General features: G+C 37.3%; 2 protein-coding genes across 2 annotated transcripts; both read right to left on the bottom strand.

Moving 5' to 3' along the window:
• Positions 1-135: 135 nt before the first annotated feature.
• Positions 136-3,847, bottom strand: Cbr-pqn-26 (the record flags this gene model as incomplete). The annotated part of the gene is made up of 8 exons (XM_002639605.2): positions 136-245; positions 573-666; positions 714-830; positions 876-1,001; positions 1,051-1,785; positions 1,832-2,002; positions 2,648-3,081; positions 3,739-3,847. The coding sequence occupies 8 exons, from the start codon at positions 3,845-3,847 to the stop codon at positions 136-138; spliced, it is 1,896 nt and encodes a 631-aa protein (XP_002639651.2).
• A 5,880-nt stretch (positions 3,848-9,727) lies between these two features.
• On the bottom strand, positions 9,728-13,186 carry Cbr-mfb-1 (the record flags this gene model as incomplete). Its single annotated transcript, XM_045239216.1, has 6 exons — positions 9,728-10,093; positions 10,210-10,377; positions 10,422-10,565; positions 11,277-11,428; positions 12,576-12,768; positions 13,088-13,186. 6 exons carry the CDS (start codon positions 13,184-13,186, stop codon positions 9,728-9,730), a joined length of 1,122 nt encoding a protein of 373 aa, XP_045094844.1.
• Positions 13,187-20,387: the final 7,201 nt, after the last annotated feature.

Genomic DNA, 20,387 nt, shown 5'->3' with positions numbered 1-20,387 from the left:
GAAATTTTCGTTGAAATTAGATAAATAAATAAATAAATATTTGTGTGTTTGGAATAAATAATATAATACTAGAAAGAACCGAAAATGAGATTATCACATGATAAATTTGAGAAAAAGTACATGTTAATGAAATAGTTAAGATGAAGTCTTTTTGTTCTTCTTCTTCTTCTTTTCGTCTCCACAAACATATTCGACAAGTTGTGGGATCTGTCCATTAGAATGATAGTTTTCAATATGGGATTCACCTGAAATTATTTCGTTTTTTATTGAAACTCGGAACACAGGGTTCGAACTGATGTGGTATGCTGTTGCGCTCCAATGAAAAGGGGCGTGGCAAACTGTTAGGCTGATTGAAAAGAATAACTAGGGAGCGAGAGAACACAATCTCAGTGAAACATAGTGAGAGACGCAGAGATAAAATTTTAATTATCACGCCGCGAATGATAAATGCCCAGCTGACACGCCCCTTCTCATTAGAGTGCAACTGCATACCACAGCAGTTCGAACACTGTATACAGTAAAGATACTGTAACTGCTCTTTATCTATTTATTAAACCTTCAAAAAAACTTACTTCCTATGAAAGTTCCACAAATGAAAAGATACGGTAAACCTTTGTGAGCAGTCAATTGTTGAAGTTGACGTTCGATTGCGGCCGGTTTGTCAGTCTGAAAGATTTCAATTAAATAATTGATATAATAATGATTAATTCTACCTTATCAACATAGAATGTAACAAGTGGTAATCCATAGGTATCTCTAAGCAGTGTCTCGGTTTTCTTTGTGCTTTCATTTTTGGAGTCAATGTAGAGAACGGCCGGAAGTTTTCGAATCTAAAAAAGTCAAAATTTCTTTAAAATGTACTGTATTCAGTGCACCTGCTGAGTCAACGATTGGCTTGGGGAAGGTGTAACAGCTGATGACGTGGCAGAAGAAGGACGACTTGTTGCTGATTTCGTTTGAGTTGTTTGTGGAGTTGGGCGGATTGTGGCACGAGTTGGAGGCTAAAAATTGAGTATTTCAGTTTAGCTTTAATTCAAAAAGATAACTTACCCTTGTGGTAGGTGGTGGTCTTGGTTGAGATTTTGGAACCACTGAGCTTGGAGCAACAACTGGAGCTGGATGTGTTGGTGGTGGTGGACCACGGGTTACTGTAGCGACAGACATTGGCTGGGCTGGTTGAACTGGTCTTGGTGGAACAACTTGTTGCTGAGAAATCACAGATCCGTGTGGTTCTTCCTCGATGACACTGTTCTCGTGGTTACCGTATACGGTGGAATGCGTTGGTTTCTGCACTTGAGATGGTCCTGGATACGTATAGACTTGTGGTTTAGCTTGTCCAGAATAGCTGTTGGTTTGTCCCAATGCAGCAGTTTGATAGTTATTTTTATAGGTAGGAGGTTGGGTGACATATTGCTGTGGTTGTGGTTGATGTGGTTGTTGCGGCTGCTGTGGAACAGGAGCTTGTGGCATCGGAGCTTGAGGAGCTGGGAGGAAGTTCATTGGTTGTTGTGGAATTTGTTGTTGAGGAACTGGTTGTTGTGGAATTGGCTGTTGTGGAATTGGCTGTTGTGGAAGAGGTTGCTGAACTGGCGCTGATGGTTGAACATATGGATTTGGTTGCATTCCTCCGTATTGGTTCTGTTGTTGTTGCTGTTGTTGTTGTTGCTGCTGTTGCTGAATCTGCTGTTGCAATTGTTGATGACGGGCCAACTCTTGAGCTTGGCGTTGTTGAGCAGCAAGTTGCTCGGCTTGTTGTTGAGCTAGCTGTTGTTGCTGGGCAAGTTGCTGAAATGAATTAGGTCAGATATAAAGATTCGTGACTTTCAGTAACCTGTTGCTGCTGTTGATAAGCTGCTAACTGCTGCTGATAAGTGATTTCAGCTTGTGATTGAGTGTTCACTTGTGGCTGTGGTTGAACAGCAGTTTGTGGATATCCAGAATAGGTTTGAGGAGCTGGTTGTTGGGGTTGTTGACCGTAGGTTTGAGGGACTTGGTTCACAATCTGAAGAGACTATAATAGTCAAAAAACCCGGCAAAACCTAAAAAATGGTTTAAAACTCCCTCAGAGAACGAACCAATCTGGCTGAAACATTGGGGGAAAACTGGAGAAAAGTATAGAGAAAATATTGCCAAAATTAGGAGTGAAAATATCCACTCTGAAAATATGGCTGGAATTTCAGACAAACTTTTCATAGTGGATATTTTGAACGAGTTTTTGCGGAGTTTTTCGCTATTTTTCGGGTTTTTTGCCGGTTGCCTGAAGAACCCCGTTAAATTTCCAAAATTTTCAAAACAGTGTCTACTAGGATTTTTCGGGACAATCACCGTAAACACTCTAAAGAAGCGTCCCCAACCGTTCACTTTGAGTCAATTTATCTGATTTCCTGTAAAAGATATCAAACATTGATCAACTGAGGAATTGTTTATCATAACCTCACAAACATTTTATCAATTGACATTTTTTGAAGTATTTTACAGAAAATGAGATATATGGGCTCAAATTTGAAAGTCAGGAGGGCTATTAGAGTGTTTACGGTATTCGTGAAACTAAAGTTGACATTTTTCTAGAGAGCGAGTTATTTTAGGTCAAAAGTTTTTTTTCAAACTACAAACTATTCGTCAAAAAAAGATAAAAATAACCCCATACCTGTTGTTGTGATTGCGCTGCTTGATATCCAGTTCCAGCTGCTGCCGCATTTGGTTGCATCGACAATTCTCCGGGAAGTTGAATTCCATAAGCCTTTTGAAGAATATCCAAATATTGAGAATACTTTGCTAAGTTGGCTTGATCAATCTGTGCGGGTGGTTGTTGAACTTGTTGTTGTTGTACTTGCTGTTGTTGAGCGTACGTCTGGGCGTACTGCTGAGCAGCACTCGTGGCAAATGACGTTGCTGCAGCAGTGAGAGCAGCTTGATTTGGGAAGAATGAGTCTTGTGATCCATATTGAACTCCTGGTTGTGAGTTGTAGCTATGGAATTGCAAATTTTGGGAGGATGTGGCTTGTGGTTGTTGTTGATGATGAGATTGAGTTTCAGGTTGTGTGTAAGTGAACGACGTTTGGAATGTGGATGGCACTTCACCTGAAAATTTTTCAAAAGTTTCTTTTTCATTAAATAAATCTCTGATTCCTTAATAACCAGATTTCCAATCACTATCATGATATCAATAGCCACTTGGCGCCTAGCTTTTTGGCTCATTGTTATTGTGCATTTGGGAGGTGCTCTGCTGGGCTGCGAAACGAAATGAATGACATGTCGACAAACAATCGTGTCGGGGAGAAACGAAGATACGGTTCCAGGAACCAGGAATGCAACAACATTTTACGACGTCTCATGCATCGATCTTTTGTATTTGAAAAGTAACTGGTTACCGTAAAACTTTTAATAGAAGGGCACCTAACTTTTAACTTTGAACCAATTTATCTTGGTTCCTGTGAAAGATATCAAAAAATGGACAACTGATAAAATGTTGGTGAAATTATGATAAACCAATTAACCACTTTTTGATATCTGTGACAGGCACCGAGATAAATTAGCTCAAACTAAAAGGTAGAGTGCCCTTCTATTACCGGCTTTTTGGTATATCCTAACAGTGAGAATATGATGTCACTTTGTCTAACTCAAAGTTAAAAGATATAAAACTAAACATATAATGATTTAAATTTTATATGTTTGTCATCTAATATTAAACTGCAAATTTATATTGCTTTTTGTGCTTTTTGAGAACCAAGAACGTACCGTAACCCTGTGAATACTGATGTTGTTGTTGCTGATATTGTTGTTGGGTGGCAGCTCCTCCATAGAGATTGGCTGAAAAATTGGAAATATAAAAAGGGCTTATTGGCATTATCTTTTTTTGCCCTCCTCTAATTTTATTTTATGAAAGAGATTTACGAAAAAAGAAAACGGATAGTGCTCGAGACACCACTGATCAAATATCGATATATTTAGTTGGCTCGATTTATTAGTTTTTGATAAAGTATTGTAGTTGAATTGCTGTGGAAATATTGGGATCAGAGCCCTTGATGAAATTCGGTTTAAAAAAATTACAGATTTTTTCCTCAGGTCAAAACTGATGAGTTTCCGAGGTTGTAGAAATTACCGTATTTCCTCTAATAAAAGCCCACCCAAGCCGTAAACTTTGAGCTCAATTATCTCGATTCCTGTGAAAGATATTAAAATTTTGTCAACTGATTAGTTATTTATCCTAATATCACCAATATTTTATCAGTTGACACAGTTTTCATATATCTCATTGAGATAATTGAGACGATTGGGACGGTATATAATATTTGAGAATAATACACACATAGGCTGAGCCCAATCCAAATTGGAGTTGCTTCATAAATTATTTAGGCTTTTAATTTTCATGGTGATTCACAACCTTTCGACATGAGTAATGTATAAATTGGAATGGGTTCGGAAACTTCTGGTTTACCGTAAACACTCTAATAGAACAGGAGCCAAGATAAATTGGCTCAAAGTTGAAAGTTTGGTGACAATCTGATAGAGTGTTTACGGTATATAATGAAAGACTCAGCTCTAACATGAAAAATATCTTATTCTCAGAATCAAAAAAATCGGAAAAGATCACATTTTTTAGTTGAATCACCTGATGTCGATGCCACGTGTAAAAGTATCGATGTCACCAAGAGAAGGCGTCGTTGACGGGGCGCCATTCTAAAACAAGACAAATGATACATCTTAATGTTTCAAGAAAGGCAAGAAAAAAGTGAATGAAAAGAGGAGTTCCTTGAAAATTTGAGAACCTATAGGGAATCTAAGAAGAACACATATAAAAACAACAATGAGAAAGGGCAGGTAGACACACACCGTCTGGTGCTCCAGGAGTCTTGGGCTCTGGAGCAGTGGCTGCTCCTGTGGGCGATAACAAACAAAAAGACATGTCAAACACACACAAATGGGCGGTACGCAGAAGAGCAATTTCTCGCGCCGCGCGGAGCAAGCTCACTCCGGGAGTCCGCGCGGACAGTTGGATCGGCGGAGAAGCCACTCTTTTCTCTTTTTCGCGGAGAAATGACGGGTTAAGAAAATGGGAAAAATCGTCCATTTGAGAAGGTTTCGGGAACAGTGCGAACGAGGTGAACAGGGGGATTTGAAAGAGGTCAATAGAACAGTGTTTTACTGATTAAAAGACATATCAGTTCCAAGACTTTTTTTGAACAAATACACAGAATATTATGAACAGTTTGGATAGTACAATAACTGAGTTTAACAATTTTTTCTACGTTAATGTTAAACCATTTTCCAAATATTAGTGCAATAATTTCGAATCTTTGTGAATACCGTAAACACTCTAAAAGAATGACTCCCTAACTTTCACCTTTGAGTCAATTTATCTCGGTTCCTCTAAAAGATATCGAAAAGTGAATAACTGACAAAGTTTTTTTGAAATTATGATAAACAATTTTTCAGTTGACCACTTTTTTATATCTATTAGAGGAAACGAGATATGTAGAGTTGACGGTTTTGGTGGTTTGGTGGTTGAACATTCTATTAGAGTGGTTACGGTAAGTTGATTTCACTGTTTGTTTATAGCATGCTTATTTGTCTGTAATTAATGAAAAACAAATGACTTGATTCACAGAGACCAGCCCTTTTTCGATTTTCTGTGTACCTAAAATTGTAAACTTTAAGTTGTTCCAATTGAACAATACCGGTTTAATGTTTACAGGAACGATTGAATTAAAAAACTTAATTGTGGCGAGCATTATTACTGTGTGGCTATTCTATAATAGATCTTAAATAGCTTTCTATGTGTGTATTTTCATCAAAAATCAGGCTGTTTACCGCTCCTCCGTTGCTTCAAACAGACAGGTGGGCCTTCGGCGCGATTTAACCTATTTATTTTACTGTTTCTCTCTCTCTCTCTCTTTCAAAAGGTCACGTCAAGTAATATTATTAAACCAGCAAGCTGGTGCGCCTTCGGCGCGATTTTTATCTAGTTTTTTTACTGGCTCGTCGCTCCACTCAAAATTTTTCCTTGTTTTTCCTTGTAAATCTTTCCTTGTAAATTTCCTTGTAAATCTAAAATTTTTCCTTGTAAATCTATAAGAATTTCTCAAGCTTTTCAAAAGTAGACAGGTCCTCATCGGGACAGACAGGCGCGTGTAGCGTTTTATATATAAGGAAGATTATAATTCTCAAGATTAAAAAATTTTGTCCACGTTGAAAAAAATTCCACATATTGAAAAAAACTAGTTCTCTGTGAAATCAGACTCTTTGAATTTTTTTTTCACAAGCCATTCTCTCTGTTTCGAAGCTCTTTGCATACGCTTAACTTTTTTGGTTCATTTTCATTTTTACTTTCGTTTGGTCGATTGCGAAAAAAGTAATAGAAGGCCCTAAGAGTCGCCATGTTTTGGGGTTCATGGCTAGGTAGAATCATTTCCACTGAACGTCCCCCTCTTGCAAAAGATTCGATCAAAGATGAAACTAAATGCACAAATATCAATAAAAAGCGTACTCAAGGCTTATGACAAGGGAAAAGGAACTTTGGAAATTATCCAACAATCCCCGGAGACCAGGGCGAGGGCACTCTTTCATGTACTAAGACTCTACGTGGCGAAAGGGATCAACAGACAAAACGTCTGGCTAATCAGCACACTTGTTATTTTTCCTAAAAAAACTGTTTTTGAAGACTTTGCATTTACGGAAAGTTGCGAGTTTTTCAGCTATTTGCCGATTTCGGAAAGACACCTGTTTTTTCAAGTTTTCAGTACAAAAACGGACCAAAAACGGACCAAGAGGTGTCTTCCAGAAATCGGCACATAACTGAAAAACTAGGAGTTTTCAAGTTATATTGTTTTAGTATTGTATATAAAGAAGTTTTTTGTGTATCACAATTCAATTATTTTTTTGTTTGACATTTCCTTTTAAGATTTTCCAGATTTCCATCATTACAAGTCATCTTTGGATTATGTTTCTAGGTCAAACTAGTTAGATGACGTGGCAAATTTTTTGTTACCATCCTATAAACACTAAACGTCGATGGAACACCTGTTTGGTATTATTTGAAGTGCCACTTATTATGAATGCCTTTTTTGCGCCAAAGTTGAATGACATGAATCATTGGCCTTTTTCATGCATTTGTCCTCCTTTCTCTCTTCTTCTTTCAGCCATCCGCATTCCATTTTTCCCTGTTTTGCAAACAATGGATTACGATAGGTTTACATTTACAGTAATCCCTTTTGGCGCCCGAGCCTAAATCCTGTTTTTGCCTTGTTGCTCCCCGCTGTATCTCCCGGCTGGAGAAGAGAACAAAACTTTGAAATTTTTATTAAGTCTATTGTTTTGAATGTGTCACCCATGTTTTTGTTTTGTTGTCCCAACGATAAAATTGGGTAGACCGAAAAGAAAAAGAAGCGCATACACAATGATTGAAAGTCAACGGGAGATTCGAATTTCTCACATTTTCTTCCTGTTTTCTTGTTTTGTTTGATGAGCTTTTTCTCACCGGAAATTGGCATTTCCAATCGAAAAAAGTGTGTTCATGTGAACTTTCAAGGGCTTTCTGTTGAAATACAAATTTTGAAATATTTGAACCTTGTAACTTTGGAAAATATATTTTTTTGAAACCATCCATGTGTTAACATTGATATTTGTATTTTAGAGAGTCAGAAGCTCTGGCCCCTTTTTAGATAAGTTTAACTGAGACTTGGAAGAGGAGTACTGCAGTTTAGTTCAAATATTCTGAAATCATTAGCCCAGCAAGAAAAACTTCTAAAAAACTTACAAAACCTCGAAATATCTTCTATAATCAGCTAGCCAAAACCTAAATTTTTTAGTGAACGAATTCCAAAATTTCTCAAGACTTAATTTGAAGGAAACAGAATTCAGAGCTTCAAGACACACGTCTCGAAAAGTATAAACTGAACCTTGGATCAACTGATTCCACAGAGCCACGGCCGAAGGCCCTGCATCTGATTCCACCTAATTGCGCGGCACAGCCGCGCCTAGCGGAGTCGGCCGTAGGCCGAGGACGCTATTCAGTGTAATGGGGTTATACAGTAAGACATAAATCAGCAAATTACTGGTTTGTTCCTTATGCAGAAAACCAGCAATTTGCTAGGGCTGATTGCTGGAGTTTTCCAGGCCATGACTTGTTCCCGTGGAGCTACACGACCAGTCTGAGCGAGACCCAAGCAGGGAACTCCTTGCCCTTTTAATTATTTAGTTTATTGAGCTCGTGGTCGTGTGAGAAAATCCAAAATTTCACAGATATTTGTTGAAATACAAATTTCTTTTTTTGCTGAAAATCTCTTACAGTACTTATTGAATGAACATAGTTGAATAGGAAATTCCTGATTCCGAAAGTCAGTAGCGGGCATGCATACCAATAATCTTTTACCTTCTCGGGTGCGGGTCTGTAACTTTTGGTCAGAAGTTAAGGAGGGTTCGGCTTCTGGTCGGATCTAAGTCAGCTTCAGGACGGAAGTTGAGACACCGTCGGCTTCTGGTCGGAAGTTGATGGGCTTCAGGTCAGAAGATGAATAACATTTGGATATCATTGGTAACTTCTGGTCGGAAGTTGAGGGGGGTTCGGCTTTTTTTCCGATCTTGGTCAGCTTTTGGTAAGAAGTTGATAGAAAGTCGTCTACGCAGCTGCGTCTCTTATGGTCGGAAGTTGGTCGGAAGTTGGCCGGATCTTAAGAGCGTCGCGTGTCGCAAAGCGTGTCAGCGGATCTTTTCAATTTTTTATTTCAGCTGGCTCTATTCTTTTTATTTTTGCTGTTGTCTAAAGCGGGGCTCCGCGTCACTTCGAAACCGGTAATTTCGAAACCGAAAAAAAACATAGTCACGTAAAAATGAAATTGAAAATTGGAAATTTTAAGTCTTAAATTGAAGAAAAAAATTTCAGCGTGAAAATTTTGCAGTTTCGAAATGACTGGTTTCGAAACGACCGGTTTCGAAATAACTGGTTTCGAAGTGTCACGCAGTTTTGAAATGACCGGTTTCGAAACGTCGCGGTTTCGAAGTGACGCGGAGCCGTGAGCGGGAGCCAGACGGTTTAGCCCCAAAGGGGCGTAAACCGTCTGGTAATCAATTATTTTGGAAGCTCATCCTACTAGCAGATTGAAAAAAAACTAAAACATTCCAGAGCAGTTGAAAACTTCTGCAATAAAGCTTCATGACTCCAAAGGCGCTATTCTCCACTGAAAAAGTCAAAATATGTCAAATGTTGGTCCGGCACACTTATTTTTTGAACCTCTTTTTTTTGGACCAGCAAGTTGAATGTTCATTTTTCCGATACGATTATCGTTTCGATGGTTTTCTATACTGTCTCGAAAATGAAATCCGACGTGTGTCAAAAAATATGATTAAAACATTCATCTAATAACTGGCAAAAAATTTCAGAAACTGGCAAAATTTCGATGACGAGAATGAAACAAAGACAGGCGAGATTACAGTTGTAGAAAAAAGGAAAAAAAAGAAATGACAAGAATTGTGAAACTAGAATGACTAAAAAATGAGTGAAAGGATCGGGAATTGGCTGAAAAAGAATGGCATGATTTCGATGTATTTTTAAGAGAGTTGTTTTTGAGTGAAAAAAAATAACACAGAAAACAATGAGTTGGGGAAAACAGGGGAAATCAGAGAAACGGGATATTTAGTGAGGGAACAAATATATAGATATTTTTCAGGAGTTTTATACAATTTGAGAAGTGAAAAAAAACAAAATAGTCTTCAGGATGAATCGAAATATTTACAAATAAATCAACATATCAACAAACTGTCGTGGAGTGACTCTAACAGATGGAGCACTTGTCTCACGGACACATGGATGTCCCAGACTTTTCCAGAAGAGGGCTTTGCAATGACAACAGATATGGATGAGATCTGCGTAGAGTTCACGACACCCATGGTATTTTTTGAGGTCAAAGAATGCTTGACGCCATGATTTTCCTGGAGTTTTCTGTTTGATGATCTGATACTCTTGAAAATGGAAAGTGCACAGAGATTTCCAGAGTTTGTCCTCTCCATCAATGATTTCCTGGAAGGCTTCATGAACTTGGGCGGTTTCCAGAAGTGATTGATGATCAGGAAGGCGACGGAGAATCAGAGTGACAATCTGAAGATTTTCATTTTTATTTTTTGTAATTGAAATTTAAAAGTTCTGAATGCAGACCAGCCCGGCAAAAATGCTTTTTAGTCTCCTTTATGAAATGAACATTTTGAAAAACGAACCTCTCTTGGTAAATCGAAGAAAGTGAGAGAACTTTCATCATCAGCATCTGCAGCTGTGCGAATGTTCTTTTCAGAAATAAGATCGAGAAGGGATGAAGCCGTTTGATGATGACGAGAAACCAATTGAGGTGAACCGCATACATTGACATTGTCTAACCCGTTACCAAACTGAAATGGAAAAAAATAATTCGGAAAATTGAAAAAGGTCTTACATTTTTGACTAGATCTTTAGCAGTTGACACGTTGATATCTTCGTTTGATGATCGGAAACATATGGCAGTGAGAATACCCAAAAGTGATTTACGAGCAGTTGCTGACAGATTTGGCAACTTTTCTTCGACTAGAATTTGAACTACCTGAAAGCGAAAATTGGTTACATTGGTAACTAAATGGTTTTTTAGTTAAAAGGGCACTCCGACCAAAATTTTTGTTGCTATTGTCGAATTAAAAAAAGTGGCACCTGAGAATTTGAAAACTTTAGCTTTTTTGATCTACGAAAAAGTGCGGCAAAAACGTAATATTTCAGAATTTCGGCTCGTTCGAGCTACTTTCGCGTTTAATTTTAGTTTTTTGCTTAAAAATAGATTCTAGAGATGCTAGCGATCGTTTTTATATCAAGAAATCAAAATTTTGTTCAGAAAATCCCACTAAATTCACATGAATAAATTTGTTACCTACAGTATCCGTTTTCGCTCCGCCCCCTAAAAAATCGACACGAGCGCCGTCTCCGAGATTTTCAGGTGTCACTTTTTTTAATCCGACAATATAAGATGTTTGTAAAGTAATGTATTTTACTTATATTATTGCGAAAATTCAAACAAAAACCCGAAATCCGAAAAACGCCGTTGAAACTGAAAATGTTGCCTTGAAAAGTGGCGAACAGGGATTTTCAGAAATTTCGGAATGATAAATTTTTTTGCAATAATATTAGGAAAGTACATAAATTTCTGAACATTCGAATGCAGTAAAACTTTTGATCGAAGTCCCAGTTAAAAACATGCTTTCTAAAGAATTTGATAAGACTACCCCAATGAAAACTTCAAAATATGTATTCTTGAATTATCTACCTTGCAAATGAAATTAAATCTTCGGACATCGTTAACAGCACGAGCCAAATCCAAACGATGGAATGCCTCAGACATGCTGGTGCATCCGATGAACTCTTTCGATGTGCTCTTTACGAAACAGTGTGGAATCCAGTCTTTGTCATTTGCAGAGTCTGAAATCCCTTTTCTTCGTTTTTTCTAAAAAATTACTCCCTTTCTCTTTTTTTCGTAAAACATTTTTCAATCCTCTTTTCATCCACCACAAATTCTATGTCAATCTACGCTCATTTCAGTTCCGCCAGGTAAGCAAAACAAGGGATTAGGGAGACAAAGAGAGAGAGAGAGAGAGAGAGAGAGAGAGAGAGAGAGAGAGAAAGAGAGAGAGAGAGAGAGAGAGAGAGAGAGAGAGAGAGAGAAAGAGAGAGAGAGAGAGAGAGAGAGAGAGAGAGAGAGAAAGAGAGAGAGAGAGAGAGAGAGAGAGAGAGAGAGAGAAAGAGAGAGAAAGAGAGAGAGAGAGAGAGAGAGAGAGGGTGGAAAACAAATTGTTATTACTAAATAGCACCTCACATATAAATCCGTTCGGTGTCGCAGGTGTCCATGGACTTTCTGCGCTTCTCTATTTTACATTTTGTCTCTCTCCTATTCATAATCGGCGGAAAAGAAGTTGTTAATGAATGTTTCATGCTTTTCGGTTTCTCTCATTCTTTTGGGTGGGCACTCAATTATAATTATCGATGGGTGAAGGCTTGAAAGAAAAGATTTAACATCAGGAATGTAATAAATGAGTCTTGAGTGAACTCTTTTTCAGCCCTAACTTTCAAATACACAGACAAAGCAGATCCATCGGATAACTGCTAGATGCACGCTGAAGAGGTGTGGACGGGCGAACACCGTCGTCGCCTTGGCGCTGCGGCTGGCAGTTGACGGTTGATTTTCTGCCATTTTGACCAATTTTACGAGTCTGGAGCTCGAGCTCCAGACTTCTGAAAATGGTCAGAATCAACTGAAAACACGTTTTTTCCATATATTTATGTCGCCCGTTTCCAGCCCGTCGCGCCTTTCCTGTGTATTTGTGTAACTTTGGAACCTCGTTCGAAACCAATTATTTTTCGTGACGTTTTGGAGCAATTGCTCTAAGTGCTCTGCTCCTCACGTCATGTGTCGAGTCGCCACTCAGTCATATGTGTGCTCTCAAAGAATATCAGCTGATCCGCCGTCTTGTTTTTTTTCTGCTGTTCTCTTATCACCGAAAGATCATAAATGACCAAAGAGAGAATTACACTTTAATCATCATTTTAATTAGTTGCCTCAAAAACTCACCAGAGTCATCTGCACTTTCGGTGACGGATCCAGGTAGAGATCCACATGAACTGTTTTGTTCAGAATCGTAGAGGCTGAATTTCGGAACTGAAGATGCTGATGAACCCGAATCGAGAATGAACTTTGGAGATGAACTACTTCCGAGAGTTGGACTAGAAGACACTTGAGGAATCAAAATTGGTTCTGACGAAATCTGAAAACAAAAAAAGTTGATTCTTCCGTGTTACAAACTTTTCCATAATCCGTCTTATTCAAAATCTTTTTTGGGACAAAATCCGGAGAGTGCAAAAAGTTGTCCCCCTCTCGCACATCGTTGTCGCAAACCCTACTTTTCCTTCTTCTTTTCTAAAATTTATGGGCAGATGCGCACATGTATATGTTGTGTAATATGATCCAAAACTCTATGTTACTCTCACACTTGGAGCAACCTCAGTACACATCATGGAGACAACAAAGAATGCATGCTGTGCTGCTTCATTTTCCAAAGAATTCAGAATACATGGATTTCTCACCTGCACCGGTCTCAATTTAGTCTGTTCCCATCCATTTGTATGTGGAGTACGAACCCACGTTTCACCAGGTGCTCGCCAATCACGACCAATGAAAGGCATACTGTAGTCGAGTTTGGGAAGTGATTCTGAAATTTTTAAAGTATGAAAGTGGGGGGGGGGGGGGGAAAGGGAGAAGAACATTATTTATGAAAGAATGGAGGTAAATAAACACGGAAACATTGGGAGTGGAAAACATCGTTAAAAGATAAGGATGGTGGACTGACACTATAGGGAAGGTACGTACCTTTCAAGAAGAGAAAGGTAAGGACTGATAAAATGATAGAGGAGAAAACGTGTTGAAATAATATTGATACAGTAGTCCTACGATTTTAAAACTATGGTTCAAAATGAAAGGTTCAAAAAATTCGTTCGTACCTGCCTACGGTACCAGCCATAAATATATGAAAAACGAGGTTTTTAGTGGATATTAACTATTTTCAGGAGTCTGAAGCTTGGCTGTCAAGTGTCCGATGACTTTGACAATGTTGGAGGTTATAAAACAGACCTATATTGAAAACGTTGCATTTACAGAATTTTTTGGAAGTTCCTAGTTTTCTTGTTGTTTGCCGATTTTTAAAAGACACCTGCTTTTCTACATTTTCCGTACAAGAATAGAAAAAACATGTGTCCTTCAAAAATCGGCAAATAACTGAAAACTAATAATTTCCGAAAAATTCTGTGAATGCAAAGTTTTCAATCTAGATATGTTTTATAACCTCCAAAATTATCAAAGTGATGACTCCGAATTCCTAGAAATGGTCAATGAAAAAAAAATGGTGTCTCAGAAAGAAATGGTATCTCAGAAGAATCCTATAAAAATGCTGCACCCGGCCATGCCACAGCATTGGTGAAAAATTTCCAGTTCGAGAAAACTTTGAAAGAAGAAATCCTAAGAAAACTCAGAAAAAAAACGTTGATTTTTCTCCTTTTTCTTTCTTCCCACTTAATTTGCCTTTTCCGTTTGAGAGGGAATTGTCAGACTATAAGGAGACACAAAGATAGAGAAGAAAAAACATGAGCTCCACGAAAAGTCAAGTGTTTTTTTGCTTCATACATTTCCGATGGTATAAGGAGGGTCTAAGAGAGAAAACAAAAACAAATCGAATGGTTGATTCGACACTGAATGAATAAACAAATAAACATGTTGATGGGAGGAGATAGGTGGGGGAGAAGCAGATATGAAAACTGGAAGTATAGATTGGAGAAGAAGCGAAGCAAAAATTATAATGAGGAGAGAGGATTCTAGACCTTTAGGTCGGAAAAAATATTTTTAAAATTTGTTTATCTAGATCTGAATCAAGATTTTTATCGTGGAGAAAGTTGGTGAAAATATAGAAAGTGACATAATATAGACCTTATCATTTGGATTTCTAGCTAAACTATTTTTAGCTTTCATTAGAAGTAGTCCAACCATCTTTGGTCAGCTGAGAATGTCCCAAGAGAGACGATTCTGAAGGGCAATATGGTAGTTTTCAGAACTAATAGAAAATAAAAGATTTGTGTCAAGAATTCTAATTGAAAACCACCATCATTAGAAAGTGAAACTTGAAGAGGTCGGTCAAAAATTGACCTTCACAGATGCAATATCAGCTGCTGCCAGTTCTTTTTCTTCTTCTTTTTACTTGGTGGCCGAGTCGTTTCTAGACAAGCTTTCTCCTCAGAAGCCGAGTGTAGAGAGTTTTAGAGAAAGAAACAAAGAGAGTGTCATGTGAGATGGAAGCGCAGACACATCGACGGTTTCCATTTTGAGAGCACCCGACAGGAAATAGTGTATGAGACGAAGAGTTGCCGATAATTAGAGACAAATACACGAAAGCAGAAAGAGAAATGTGCGCAGTGGAGAAGGCGTGTTTTCCTGCATCTTTCCCCCTTTTTTCTCGAATTCCAATTCTATTTTTTCTCCACTTTCCATCTCTATTCCTCTCGTGTCTTTTATGCCTTTTTGTGATGGCTGAAAGAAGAAGCAAAAAGGGACAAAGAAGAGTGAAATGTGGGAAATACGATGGAAGAAGAAGAAGAAAAAAACGAAAGAAGATGCGAAATTTTGATTAGGGTGTGTATGTGTAACATAGCAAAAAAGAAGACGTTGACGTCTACTATTCCCTCTCTAGATGTGATGCCAGCTGATTCTAAAGAGATGAGAAATTTCAGATGGGAGATAAAAAAAGAGGAAAATAGAGCTAGGAAAATAAAAGGGGTATTGAATAAGAATTTTTTATTGGAGGATTACGGTAGATCTTCACACCAAAATAAAATTGGTTCTCATTTTGTTTCATTCGCACTGTGTTTTGCAAAAGAGTTCTTAGCTTATTTGAAAGATTTGGAAATCACAATTTTTAAGATTATTTTTTTCCGCTTCCGATCACTACCTTTTTCCAGATGAAATAGAAATGAGAACCTGAAAATTGGAATGCAGAAAATGCTTAAATTTTTAGATTAACAGTACTACCTTAAATTAAAGACGGGAGATCAGGACGTTTATCCTAGAGAGGCTTATGGGAATCAAACTTCGAATTTCTCATCTTTACCCCCCCCCCTTTTTAAGGGGAAAGTTGTACAGAACCAAAAGCTCGACAAACTATTTAAAAGATTATGCTTTAGACTGAAAAATTACAAGGGTAGGGGTTACAAAGAATAACATTGGAAGATTAATATACAGTAGTTTTAAAACAAGAGAATTAAAAGTACTTTAGAAATTTTGATAATTCGGAAATTAATTCTTCTGAAGTATGATTAAAACTATCAAGATAGGTTCTGAACCGAGACTAAAAGAAGGTCACCAATCGACTCGAAGATCCATTGTTATATATCTGCTCAAAGCAAAGTCCACGTGAAATTTCACATGACAACTGCTCGAGTAAGTTCGCTTACTGATTGCTCAAATGCTTTCTCAAATGACCCATTCGGATCTCAGACCACTCGTGTTTTTTTTCTCTCTCTATCTCTTTCTGGAGGGACATCCCAAAGTAATGTACCAACTGATGATGAAGCAGGTGAGAACAGATGATCGAGACTAAAAGAAGAAAGGTTTAGTCAGCTGGTAGTGTACTTGACAATTTGATCAATACTATACGGAAAAATATTTTGAAAATCAAAAGAATGTGATCCTGACCAAAATTTGATCATTTATTGTTTGTATGTGGAGTTTGAAGTAAGCTATTGAGATCACTTCAGATTCGGTAATAAATGTTAAACAAAGTTTAAACAAAGTTTTACCAAGATACTCTGATAAAAGTTATTTGGTGGAACATACTGCTTACAAACTGTATTTCCTTTAATAGAAACCCAACCAAGTCGTCAACTTCGAGCACAATTATCTCGATTCCTGTGGGAGATATAAAAAAGATTAAATAACATCTTTTTAATCGTAATATCACAAAGATTTCATCAGTTAACACCATTTTGATCTCTCTGGTAGGAACTGAGATAATCACAAAGCGGGAGTATAGGGTCGCGTTGGGTTAGTATGGCAACTGAAGCCCTGTCACATTTGAGTCGATTTATCTCCATTCCTGTGAAAGATGTCAACTAATTGTCGACTGATAAAATGAGGGTGATATTATCATAGATAATTTATCAGGACAAAATGTTGATATCTTACACAGGGATCGAGAAAACTGAGTTCAATGTTGACGACTTGGGTGGGCTTCTATTAGAGGAAATACGGTAGACAAATTTTTAAAGAATGCAAAAATTAGAACACTTGAAAACTCGAAACCCTTAAACTTGATTCAAAGAAATCTATAGATAATATTACTATGTTTTTTTGAGCTGGGTTTCAAGATCAATATAGTTAGATTTGCATTCTGGGATCCAAAAATAATAAACTTTAACTATTGGAAAGAGTTCGAAATAGTTTAAAATTCTAATTTGAAGATGGACTTTTGAAAGAATAATAGGTGTCTATTCAGCAGCAGGAAATATAATAATATTTCGAAACTCGAAAGAGAGCAAAAGAAGTGGTATGTCTGAGTAGCTAATGAACACTGAGGGCTCATTGGAGCTTTTCGGAGATTTAAGAGCTCACTCCCAAACCACGCCCCTTTTCTGCATTGAAATCTCCTGTGACCTTTTGGTCGGCTGCACTTAACTGATGACCATGATGAAGACGAGCAAATGACTTTGGAACTGAAATAAGTCTTTCAAAATCTTATGACAGCTGCTCAAGGACAAATGACCTTTCGTCTTAAAATCTTTGCGTCAGCCGGGGTGAGAATTGGGTAGAAAAAGAAAGCAATTGTTCAGGTTCAGAGTACAAAATGACTATTATTACTATTATCCTAGTATACTTTTTACAGGGAACTTGAACTAATGAATCCTTTGAAATGTATTACTTTCCCGGTTGCTGAAGCTGTTGAGATTTTTGACTTTACGGATCAACCAATTTCAGGATCTGAACATATGCATAAGACTACGGTAGAGGTGCGGGATGTGTATTGTCGAATTAAAAAAAATGGGACCTGAAAGTTTGAAAGGCGTAGCTTTTTTTGATCTACGTAAAAGTGCGGCAAAAACGTAATATTTCAGTTTTTTGCCTCGTTCGAGCTACTTTCGCAATTAAGTTCGGTTTTTCGATGAAAAACAGATTCTAAAGATGTTAGCGATAATTTTCCTACCAAGAAATCTAAATTTTGTTCAGAAAATCCCACTAAATTCCCAGAAATAAGTTTAGTTTACTACCGTAGTGTTTCTGGGACAAAGCCTCGAAAATTGACCGGGAAGCCGGCCGCGAAATTTTCCAGGTCCCACTTTTTTTAATTCGACAATAGTCATATTTAACTTTTAATGAACCAATAAAATCTTTATTTAAAACTTTTTTCTTAAAAAAAAAAGATTCTGTACAACCTGTATGTAAAAAAGGTCCTTTTAGGACCCCTTCAATAGATTATATTAAATGAGCTCTCCAAGAGAGGGTTTGGGAAAATAAAAGAACTCCTCTGGTAGAAGGCTCCCTCCTTTTTCAAAATTGAATTGCATGAAATTAAAAACTTCCGTATGTTTTTAGCAAAAAGTATTCCGGAAAATTCCACTATTTCACAGAAAATTATTGAAACATTTTTTGCTAATTTTAGTGGAATTTATAGATTTTCGAAAAAAAATGACCAGAAAAATACGAGGGCCCTGTCTAATTGAAGGGCCGGCCTTTCTAATACAGGTTTAACGGTATGTTATGCTACTGAAAATAATAAAACAAACTTTCTTCTCATGAATTATTGCAGGCATTGAAAATACTTTTTGTAAAATATTCTGTAGAATATGAATGGGGTTTTTTGTAAATATTTGTGAAAAAAGTAAATAAATTTCTCTATGTTTTGCGTCGAACGACCGTAAGTTTCATGTACGTAGTAAAGGTAAAACCGGACAGTGGGAGTGAATGAGAGAAAGTTTTTGGCGATAAAAAATGAAATTGTGGGTCGGTGGTCGTAAAAAGGCAGTACATTCCGTTGTTGAGGATGCATACTTTCAGAAATGAAAACAATGTTCATTGATGACCCAGAATTTCTTTTAGATTCATGTTGATGTTATCTGAAACGGAAGAAAATGGTGATTTCCAAACTTTTTAGTACCCCAATATTTTTCAAATTTATGTACATATTATCTCCACCTTATGGGGTTAACAAAATCTTTCCCAAATATAACATGAAGTAGTGGAGTTCTACAGAGAATAAATTAACAGCCTCTTTCTCTTTCACCCTGAAGAGGTACGATGCCACTCGAACGTGAAGAATAGGAGGGAAAGCGAATGAGGAGAGAGAAAGAGAGAGAGAGGAAGGAATTCTGACAATTGAGTTGTTTCTACTACTGCCAACCCTTTCCGTTCTTCCCATCATTATACTCCAGTTTCATTGATTTCGTCTTCTATGTGCGTTGAAAGCAACCATCCAGATAATTTCAAACCAGATCCCCCAATTTGATATCTTCAGCATTTTCGTCAAACTGCGTTAAGAGTAGAATCTTTATGGAATCATTCAACGAGAAAGCAAAAATTCAGTTTTTTTTTAAATTTTGCCTGTCGAATAAAAAAACTAATTAGGTTGGGGAAGATATCAATTTTGTCTATTTTATTCAACCAAATTTCGACAATAATAACTGAAAATCTGTAATAGTAATAATTTCAACCGATAAAGCAATTTTTTTTGGAAATCATCTAAACTTTTAAATACTTTTCCTCACTCAAATTTCTTTTTGAAAATTTGGTGTCCAAAATAACAATTTGCCAAACCGTAAGGTTTATTAAAGGCCCAACCCTATAATTTGAATTGCGCTACAGGACCATTAGTAGTTTGCAGATGGCGCTTGCGCCTTTGAAGAAATCTACGGTTTTGTTCGCAGAAGAAGCCGCAACAATTTTTATTTTAAACAGATTTTTTCGAAAATTTGAGATTATACCTCCGATTTTTGCTTATGATTTCCACAGAATTGGTTTCTCGAGTTTTCTTAAAAGCCTTCTCTTCTCAAAGCAATTGCACTTTGTGAAAAAATGTCCTTTTCCTTGAGTTCGAAACTAATTCCATTTTCTCTCTTGTCATCTTCCTTTTTTGAACCATTTCTCTCGACAAGAAACGAAACGAGAATGTTTGAAGGATGAATCATTCAGTTTGCACTTGTAATTTCACTGTCCCACACCATCGCCGAGAATAAAGAGGAAAAGTGCGAGAAAATGACCATTTCTCTGTTTCTCTATCCGAGATCCTAAGAGCAGGCTAGTTAGTTTTGTGAGATAGGTCAGTGAAAAAAGGAAAAGAACACGAGAGAAAAGAGAGCAAACAGTACAGAGCGCTTTATAGGTTCTTCCTCTTTAATCTGCTCTTTCGAAAAATCTAGAAAAAACTTATAGAAAAAACTTTTAGAACTACATTTGAAGCAAATTGAAATTCTTAAGAAATCGCTAAATTCAATGCATTTCCGCTTCTTTCTCATAATGTTTCAAAATCATTGTTCAGACTTTCGATTTATCGGCGGCTTTAGGAGAGATTTTATGTTTTTTTTCTCAGGTTCCGTTTATTATAGTTTTCTCAAATTCCGTTCATTTTTCACATCACTTCACCCGTTGCAGATGGCCTTGTGTTTCATTTCACAAAGAAAGACCTCCATTTGGAGGAAAATGAGAAGTAATGACACCTGTCAAAAACCTAAGAACTAACTAATACCACCGCCAACTGGTGATCCAGTTTGAGGCAAATAAGATGCACATGTAGGGCACATCTGCAATGGATTTCTGTTCATCCGCAATAAATTTCAAATGTATATCCCGGTTGAT

This window comes from Caenorhabditis briggsae, assembly GCF_000004555.2.
Source record: "Caenorhabditis briggsae complete genome, chrI, whole genome shotgun sequence".
Taxonomy (NCBI): Eukaryota; Metazoa; Nematoda; class Chromadorea; order Rhabditida; family Rhabditidae; genus Caenorhabditis; species Caenorhabditis briggsae.
Note: the sequence above shows the minus strand (reverse complement) of the source record. Positions and strands in the feature narration are given on the sequence as shown.